The sequence below is a fragment of the Dryobates pubescens genome, chromosome 1 (genome assembly GCF_014839835.1).
Source record: "Dryobates pubescens isolate bDryPub1 chromosome 1, bDryPub1.pri, whole genome shotgun sequence".
Classification (NCBI taxonomy): domain Eukaryota; kingdom Metazoa; phylum Chordata; class Aves; order Piciformes; family Picidae; genus Dryobates; species Dryobates pubescens.
In genome coordinates this window covers 20,728,032-20,737,786 of record NC_071612.1, presented here as the reverse complement: position 1 = coordinate 20,737,786, position 9,755 = coordinate 20,728,032, and the positions used below count along the sequence as shown (strand labels likewise).

General features: G+C 37.5%; 1 protein-coding gene across 1 annotated transcript; it reads left to right on the top strand.

Moving 5' to 3' along the window:
• Positions 1-5,835: 5,835 nt before the first annotated feature.
• HESX1 (HESX homeobox 1) lies at positions 5,836-8,285 on the top strand. The gene is made up of 4 exons (XM_009910022.2): positions 5,836-6,382; positions 6,505-6,710; positions 7,017-7,118; positions 8,049-8,285. The coding sequence occupies exons 1-4, from the start codon at positions 6,169-6,171 to the stop codon at positions 8,145-8,147; spliced, it is 621 nt and encodes a 206-aa protein (XP_009908324.1). The 5' UTR covers positions 5,836-6,168; the 3' UTR covers positions 8,148-8,285.
• The last annotated feature ends 1,470 nt before the right edge of the window (positions 8,286-9,755 follow it).

Here is a 9,755-nt window from a genome sequence, read left to right as displayed (position 1 = left end):
CCAAGCTGAGGTGTCTGTTCAGCAGTGCCGCAGACGCTAGTTGTCAAGTGAAGTTGCTGGGGAAAAGGAAGCAAAGTTGTGGTTTTTTGTTTGTTTGTCTGGGTTATTGTGGTGTTGTTGTTGTGTTTTTTAATTTGTTTCTTTTGTTTTGATTTTGTTTGGTTTTATTTTTGCATTTACCGTGAGTGCTCTGCGCTACAAATCGGTGTATTCTCCTGGCCCCCTTCGTTCTGGATGCTGCTATCTTCCCAGAATAGACCATCGTGTGGAGGGCAAAACACGAGTGGGGCTAATGCTGTTGTGTGCCTGTCCTGATAAAAACATCTTTTTGCTCTCTTTTGATGTTATCTGGAGCATCCCTTCTGAACAGTTTCTTTATCCTTGTCATGTCTTTTTCCATCATCCACCAGGGCTTTTATCATGATACTGTTTCTGTCCTCGGCTTAGTATTTTTTGTTACCAAGCTGTAGCATAAGCTGAGGGCCTGGTGCCCCTGATCGTGCCCCTTTTCCTTTTCCTTTCATTTTTTCCCCTCAAGCTGTAATAATAATAATAGAGAGAGAGTGTGTTCTTTTTGCTGTTCTTTTTGGGGCCAAGTGTCTTTAGTATATAACCAGACGAGAAAGTACACAAAGTCATCCAGCGTAGCAAATGATTAACTATTGTGCAGTCTTGCCTTGGAGACCTTTCCTTGTGTTGTATCGGATCATATTGTACCTTTAAAAGCAGATAAAGGAAAATTCTGGTATTAATTTACAAACAAAGATTTTCAAAGTAGGGTGAGGTTTTTGGGTGTGTTTCCCCCTCCCCCCTCCCGTTTTGGTTGGTTTGGTTTCTTGATTTGGTTGGGTGGTTGTGGTTTTGTTTGGTTGGTTGGTGTTTTTGTTGTTCTAAGGAGCATTGAGGAAATTTCGAGGTTACAATTTGGTTCAGTCAGTTCATTTACCTCCTTGGCTGGTGACTGACCTGCCTGAAACTAGTCACATCACTTCTCTTTTTCCTTGTCATATGAGGGTAATAATACATGTTATCTGACAAAGTACTTTAAAGACTGCATCTCATATCTGTCATTATTATGTGACAGAACACTAGCAATGATTCCTGACCTACATATATATGCATAGTTTTCTAGTTCTGTGACTTGTTAATTTGTGACTAAGTTTTACAGGGGCCTCTTGCAAGAAGAGTTCTATGTTTTGTACTATAAAATGCTTTTCTCTATGTTTAATATGAATAAAAATGTACTGTGGCATCTTAGCTGACATGTAACATAAAAATGTCTTGTTTCTGTTGGTCTTAGCAATTCAATTTAATGATTCTGTTGGGTTTAATAGCAAGAGGGAGGCTTTTACTAATAATTTTGTCCTATACCAGGCCTTCTTTGAATTAGTAGTCAATTTTTTTTTTTTAAATAGATCTCTTATGTTGAAACCTTCTGTAAGATATTATAAGTCTTGTTCTTGGTGCCGTGGGTTAGTTGTTTGGGTGGTGTTGGATTGGTTGATGGGTTGGACGCGATGATCTTGAAGGTCTCTTCCAACCTGGTTTATTCTATGTATTCTATTCTATGTATTCTATGTACTTTTTGTGTATGATTTTTATTATTGTTACAAAGCAGCCAAAATTTGGAGATAGAAATTTGACAGCAACAGATAAGATTCAATAGCAATGAACTGAAGAATCTCTCTGAACCCCACAATAAGTCATAATTCTGTTCTGCAGAATGCATATGAAGAGGCCTTAAAATCGTGGGGAACTAACATTTGGCACTGTATAAACAGGGATAAGAGCAGACAATGGCTCTTTAGAGGATTCCAGATGTGTCCCCTAATGGAGAGAATATTTTGCCTCTGAGTGGGTGAAAGTAGCTGTTTGGGTAAGGCACAGTGAATTTGCACCTTACTGTTTAACATGCTGTGTCTCAGGTTTCTGCTGGTGCCACCCTTGGATTCACCTTGGATTTACTTGTGTTCATGTACTTTCCCTGGGTCAAATGGACTTCAGCTGAGAAATAACTAACTGCTTTTAGTCTTGTTCTGTGAAATTTCATGTTGAGATATTCTTTCCTGAAAAAAAAAAAACCTTTTGCATTTTGAAGTTGACTTTTAATCGAACCTCTGCTGTGCATGTTCAAATGATATTTGAAAAGGAGCTGTATGCAGCAGAATATCTATTGTGGTAAAGTACTCATGCAGTGGGATAAAGAAGTTATGGGAAAGGTGAGATGAAAGACTTTTTTTTGGTGTGTGTGTGATAAGTAAACAAGAAAGATTATATATACTGTTTATACCTGTTAAAAAATATTGCATGGGCTATTGGAAAAGGTGACCTGGCTGTGGAGTTGCAATGGGTGGGAACTGCAAACGGTAGCAGCAGTAAGCGTTAGGGTTTTGGACCAAAGCCACCAAGAACTCTTGGTGTGGTCTCTTCAGTTGGTATAATCTGTCCTTGGAGGCTTCACATCTCCAAAGAACAAGAGATTCGTCTACTAATCAGATGAACTCTGTTGTCCCTGGGCAGAAGAAAACAGTGGTGTAAAATTTGAAAGGGAGATTAGTTTGCTGCCTCATCAAGTCTGTGAGGCTGTAAGAGGATTGGATTTGCATATCCAAAGAGCAGTGATTTCTCTTATTATTGATTACTTAGGATTCTAAACTTAATGTTTGTTGTGTTGCTTTAACTGCCCCGTAACAGCTTTTAGCTAAAACTCTACAGGTAGTTTAATATGGGTTGCAAAGGAAATATTGATCTTTTTTAAATGGGCCACAATGATGTAATACATTTTTTGAGTGAAGGCTCAAGGGTCTCTTTACACTTTGGTGGGAACTTGGATCTAAAAATCTTAAGTTTGCTGGCTTGTAGAAAATGTATTTTCATCCTCATTACTTATGGACTTATTTACTTATTTACTTTAGTAGCAGTTAGCTTTCCTCTACAGACAAGCACACTTTTTCCTAAAGAAACCTGACAACATTTGAGTGCTAGGCCTTCACAGTCAGACTTTCTAGTAGATCTATGCCTATGTATATATTGTTTTAGAATTGTAGAGTGTTTCGGGTTGGAATGGCCTGTTAAAGACCATCTAGTTCCAAACTCCCTTTGGGACATTTTTCTTTGGATGAGCTTGCTCAAATCCCCATCCCACCCGACCTCGAACATATCCAGGGATGTAATGGAGCTTCAGTATAATGAAGACTTATCTTGTGCCTTGTGACCTTCTGATCTGGTCCTTTCTGTTCCTGTATGCAGCCATGAACTCTGTTTCAAAACAAGAGCGCTGATACGGTTCAGTGACTACTGCGGTCTCCAGGTCTGGTTCAATACAACGTTGAGCAAGTGCTTATTTTAACAGTAACAGGTTTCTTGCTCTGGTAACACTGCTGAAGGAACCGAGCAGCCAGGCAGACTGAGCACCAGGTGGCAGCATTCGGTAAGCTGCTGTCCTGTGTCCAGAGAAGAGTTGACTGGGTTTGGCCTACTTCGTGAAAATTCCTTTTCGGAGTCACCAAGGTCTCTTTTCCCTGCAAGGCATGAAAAAACTCCGAAGGAATGAGCGTTTCCAACGGGGAGTCAAAAGCAGACTGTCCTGAAGATGATGGTGCCCTCTGCCCCATCTTACACAGTCTCAGAGGGACCAAGAATAAATTCAGGTTCTTGGTTAACTTGAGCTTTAGGGGAATAGGTGCCTCTCATATACGTCTCTTAACACCTCATATCCCTGTCTGTTTATTGATAGCTCTTGGAAGCTCCCTGGAGAGAACACCTATTAAGGTATTCACCACTTTGGGACTTAAAGTATGTGGTTATCTGAGCCTCAGCGATGTGGGTAAGGTTAATTTCATTCATATTCATGCAGGAGAAACACATTTCCTGAAATCTGTTTCGTATGAGTTCTCATATTGTTTTGTGGTTTTTTTAAGTTCTTAAAATAATTAGCAGGCTGTATTTGGAAACTAGCTGTAAGAATTGTTTTGTATTATTAAATATATTATTCATTAGTTTCTGGATTCGAGAGGCTGCCCCTCAGTGATCGTGCTTTCTGCCTCTTTAGGAGAGAGAAAAATCAGTAAGCAGCTCCAAGCTGCATAAAGAAGGAGCTGTAGTGTTTTCTTTGTGACTCAATGTATTTTGTGGGAATTCTTGTTTTATTTTATTCTTTTTAAGAAGTGGTGTTCCATGTAGAGACTGTAGAGGCAGAAAACTGAGCTACCTAATCACTGCTATATAAGAGGCTTTGCATTATCTCTTCAGTAACCTCTAGACCTGGTGTGCAGTCTGAATATTCAGAATAACTGCCTGCAGTCAAGAAAATTAATCCTGTTGCTTTAAGGTGGTAGGTTGCATTGTATTGAAACAGAAAGGGTTCTAAGGCCCTTGCTTAACACAGCTTCCCACTGACCATATATCCCAGCAAGCAGTGGTTTGATATATAGGTCCTTATGACTTTTTTGTATGTCTGCAGTTGGTGGTTTCTGAGGCTGTTAAGGGGTGGCTGGACCTTAGCTTGCTGGTGCACATGGCAGTCACACTGATGAGATTTCAGGACCGATTGATACGTGCTGATATAGCATCTTTGGTAAGATCACTTGCTGAATTGTCACTCTCTTTGGTAGTTTGACAACAATCTCATTGCTCAATGCAAAGTCAGCTCAGTAAGTAAATATTCTTCAGCTGAATGTGTCTCTGATAAAAAGCCAGGTGTGGATGACATTTTTTGCTGTAGAATCTCCCTTAGCACAGTATTGACAATTCTAGGCTCTGCAGTTTCCTTAACTTCTTTTCATGCATCCATGTATTCCTAAAGATTAGTCTTGTGTTATCAAAGTGGTGGTGCTGCTGATTGTCTTAATGTTGTGAGCCAGGTGAGTGTGACTGAAGACATGGAGAAAGTGGCCAACCAAGAGGAAAAAGGGGGCAGATTTTTCATCTCAAAGCTCACAGTCCTACCTGCTCACATGCTCTAAATTAAAGGTTTCTTTAAAAGGGGTAACTTTTGCATCCTGACATGAAAATATTGTTTTAGTTTTTGCATGTTGTAGAATAAAACTTTGTCCAAAACAAGAAAAAGAGGAGTATCTGTAGACAGTTTACTCTGAACCAAAACCTAGTTTTCAACATGTGACATGTAAACTGTGGTGTGGCTGACAGAAGAGCTTGCATGTAGTGATGTCATAGTCAATACTTTCTTTATAATGGGTGCAATCAGAATTCTGTTTTCTAACTTGGAACCTTACCAGAAAGCTTCTACCTCAAGTCTCCCCATTACTTGTGATTGTGTTTGCTCTGTAGGATTTCCATAAACTTCTACTAGTTATAAACATACAAGAAGGAAGGAATATCTAGCAGTAAACTGATGTTTTTAAACAAGTTTGAGTGGACTGCTTCTGCTGCCTTTAAGTTTTGTTTTTCTGTTGTAAACAATGATCTGGAAATTTCACATCCCACGTGTTTCAAAATAGCTGCAACAAAGTTATTTTAATAAGAAAAATGAATGCATGAATTATTTAAAATAGTTGGTTCAACTCTTCCTGTTAACTAATCCGGGCACTTGGAAGGCAATTACACTGAGCTTTGACAACATTGCCAACCCACTGCACAGCGCCTAATGCCAAAAGCTATTGTTGTTTTATTGACCACGTTCACCATTACATATGCATGTGAAAAAACAGAGGCATTTTCATCGGGATTACCCTAATAGCATTAAGAGATTATTTTTTAAATTTCCTTGGAAGGAAATTCACTCAAATGAGATTACTTATTACTTGACTGGTTTCCTATCATACTGCTATGTTTAGGTAAGTGGAGTCTGTTAGAGTATAAAGTGTTGTGTTTTTTTAAAACTGATTTTATACATTACTGATTTCAAATAAAAGAGAAGTACTATATTTGTGCACGGCTTCTGTTGAGAAAGTTAAGTCGATGTTCTGGTTAGGAGAGATAACACTTTTTTTGTCCCTCTTGGTGGCCCCCCTAGTGTCGCCATTAGTTGCTAATTACTTGCAAACAAATAAACAATTAACTCCTCGTGCCTCTTGGTGGGAGAGTTTTCATTGACATGCTAAAACTTTCTAATAAAAGATTTTAATTAATGACGTTGCCAACCCAGCCCACTTGTCAACATAGCTATAAGGAAGACTTGTGGAGAAATGCAAGTACAGTATAGGTGCTATGCTGGCTGAAGGTGAAAGCATGGCAAGTACGTCGCTGTGTGCTGCTAATACATCAGCCTCTCCCAGTCTTCGGAAAGTGTCAGGTTTTGCAGAAAACAAAACCACACAGTGCTCGTTTTCCATTGAAAGTATTTTGGGACTGGAGCAAAAAAAAGATGGCATTCCATCTGCGAGACCTCACAGACCTTGGATGGATGCATGCACTGACGTGGGTAAGTTAGCAGTCTGGTTTGTAACCTCTCAAGCTTTTACTCCTTTAAAAATCTATGTACTTTCGTGTTTCTATTGTGAGTAAACTGAAGCTCTTGTTTGCTTGCTTTTTTTTTTTTTTTAGTTTTAGGTGATGACAATAATCCCCATCTGCAAATCCCTGTTGTTTGCTATGAAAAGCCATTATTTTGTGCTAACAGTAATCCAGTGCAAGAGGAAAAAGTTTTGAAATGTGAAAAATATTTTTCAGTGACTGAAAGGCTTTCTTTCAAACGAGAACTGAGCTGGTACAGGGGTAGAAGACCAAGAACTGCATTCACTAGAAACCAGGTAGGGATTTTTCACATTATTTCATAAGTGAAGAATAGAGCAATTTAGTAAAATGTTGGTAGAAACCTGTAACGGCTGACTAAGTTGGTGTGCTGTACCTCTGCAGAGAGAAATGCAATCAGGAATTGGTGTAAATCAACAGTGATGTTGCTAATTTCAGCAGACCTTTGTTTATGCATGGAATCAGAATTGTGCAAATACTGCTCCAAAGATTCCTGTTGAACAAATCAAAGTGTTTCTATGTTTATTTATTACTGCTATGAAGGTAGGGATAATGATTCCACAAGTGTATTTTGATCTCTTCAGATTGAAGTCTTGGAAGATGTTTTTAAGATGAACTCCTACCCTGGCATTGATATTAGAGAAGAGCTAGCTCGCAAATTAGATTTAGATGAAGACAGGATCCAGGTAATTAAAAATTTATTTAACTTTTCAGTAATTCTATCTGTATGTACTCAGTGGTTATATAAATAAATAGTTTGACAGCAGTACTGATAATTTTAACAGTCTCTATTAAAATGACTGGACATTTATACATGTGGTATGACTTCAGTGATTTGTGAAAGGGAAGCCGCTGAATTTCTCCTGAAATCTTAAACCATCTTCCATAGCATTGTTAATATTGCTGTGATATCTACTCTGTTAATCTCTAGTTATTATGTGCAGAACATAACTGCTTCCACATTTTAAAATAATGTTTATATTATGCTTGCCACCATATTTGAAACAAATATTGAAACAGTTTGTATGAATGTCCGAGTATCTTGTGGCATTGACTCAAGCATTGGTTTAATCCATTCACAATGCTCGTCATCTGGCAAAAAAAGCAGCACCTACTTGAGGATTTTAATTATTGATTTCCAGGCAAAGCAGTGTGGTAAGAAGCATACCATAAATATTAGAATTCACCTTGACATTTATTAAGCTCTTGATGCAAGTATTGCATTGGAGTTGATGGAAAGCTTAATACTGCAATCAATTAAGCATCTGAAGAAATAACATACATTTTAAGGCTTGTGTGAAAGTTCCAGATGCTCAGGATTTTCCAGGGTCTGCTTTACTGTCACTGTAGTTAATATTAGTTGTTATATTAGTTACAGTGAAGCTGATCCTCACTTTCCAGTGAGGATGGGAGCATTACTTTCTTCACCTGTGGTGTGAAAGTTAGTGCAGGTAGCTGTGCGCCATCATCTGCAGATTTTGAATTTGTCCGGAAGTTCCAAACTATTGCCCTTGCACAAAATACTTTTAAGGGTGTGTGACTATTGTGCAGTTTCTAAGGTGATTGTGCTTGCAGTGCTGTGTTTCTGAAAAGCATGCCTTTGATTTCAATTTTAGATCTGGTTCCAGAACCGTCGTGCAAAGCTGAAAAGATCACATCGTGAATCCCAGTTTCTAATGGTGAAAAGTACTTTCACCTCCAGCCTGCTAGAGTAGAAAGAAGGATGGTTTCCTCTTATGGTACTGCAATACAACCTGAAGATTTATTAGAATTTTCATAACCTGTATTAAGTGATGATATATTAATTATGATTTTAACCTCAGATTGGAATGTTTATAACAATTTTCATTCAAATAAACTGTAAATACTTGAGATATTAATATACTCTACTTTTTGTGGGAAAATATTAACCTTTCTTATGCATTTCAGTGTATTTTCAGTTTTAAAAAGTCCAGACCTTAGGCTGCACAAGATTTTTCAGGTGGTGTGAATTACTGCTGCATAACTGAAGACAACAAAACTTCATTGTTATATTAAAAAAAAAATGTTTAAAGTCTGAAATACACAATATACAAAACAGATTTTGCTGACTGAAGTAGATTGTGTTACATTGGAGTTTAACTGATTGATAGAGTATGGTAGTTTTCATGAAGAATATGAATTTTGGAAAAAGGTGTCTTGAATGGAAGGGCTAATATTCAACTGACTGTTCAGACTGGGTGAAAGAAGGTGACAATTAGAGTATGTTTAATATAATATTTTGATTAATTTAGGATCTTTGCCTATTTAATACTCAAATACTTGGATATTTCCTCTCTCATCTGTATAAATGCTCCAGTTATGGAAGTTGTCCTATTAGCTTCTTATGACAGAACACATCATCTCACGTGGCCAAATCAGTTGGGAACAGACTGTATTCCATTCATTGCCATTATTTTTAGGGTCCCAAATTCATTATTGCCAAATATTACATGAAAACTAATTATCCTCATATTTGATATTTATCTAGATATCAATATGCAGAATGAGAGCCTTATAAAAAATCAAAACCAACCCCCTAACTCTTCATGTCCATTATGCAGGAAAATATTGTAAGCATGGGTTTACACTGTTCCTTGTTCAGGAGCACTTTTAAGTACTTCCTTCAAGTGCTTGTGTCCTTCAATGACACTTCAGCCTGTGATTCTTTCTAGAGATACAGGCATATTCAGCTGAATATATAAAAAATAATTTTGTGTTAGGTTGATGGTTCAGCAGAAACACTACCTTTAAGTAACACTTTAATCTGTGAATCTGAATTTGCTTCAAAGAATTTAGATTTAAAACTTTAATTGAATTTTCCCACTTGGCTGACATGAAAAGTAGTTTTGAACCAAACCAATATTTACATTAGTCAGGAAACTGAACTGAGTAATTTTTGATTTTTAAATTTATTTTTTTTAGAACATGCATAACATGTCTGAAAACAAAGGAGAAGAAATTATGAAAGTGCTTATGACATTGGAAGTGTTATCGACTAATTCAGAATATATATGTCAGACTAACTATCCCACACTGAAGGAATGCCTAGCCACTGAGCTAGGATGTTGGTTTCCAGTTTGCTTGTGGAAGCTTTTGCATTATATGAAATACTTCAGTATTCACTGAGGTAAGAATTTGAGCCAGTCTTCACTCTAGCTTAGCCATTAGGTTTATTCACAGTCTGAAGCTGACATAGCTTTTGTGATCTCAGTTAGGATACCAAGGACATAGAAGTCAGAATATCATTGTTAATATAGGCTAAGTGTAAATAGCAATGAAAATCGTAGAGTCTTGCAGTGTTT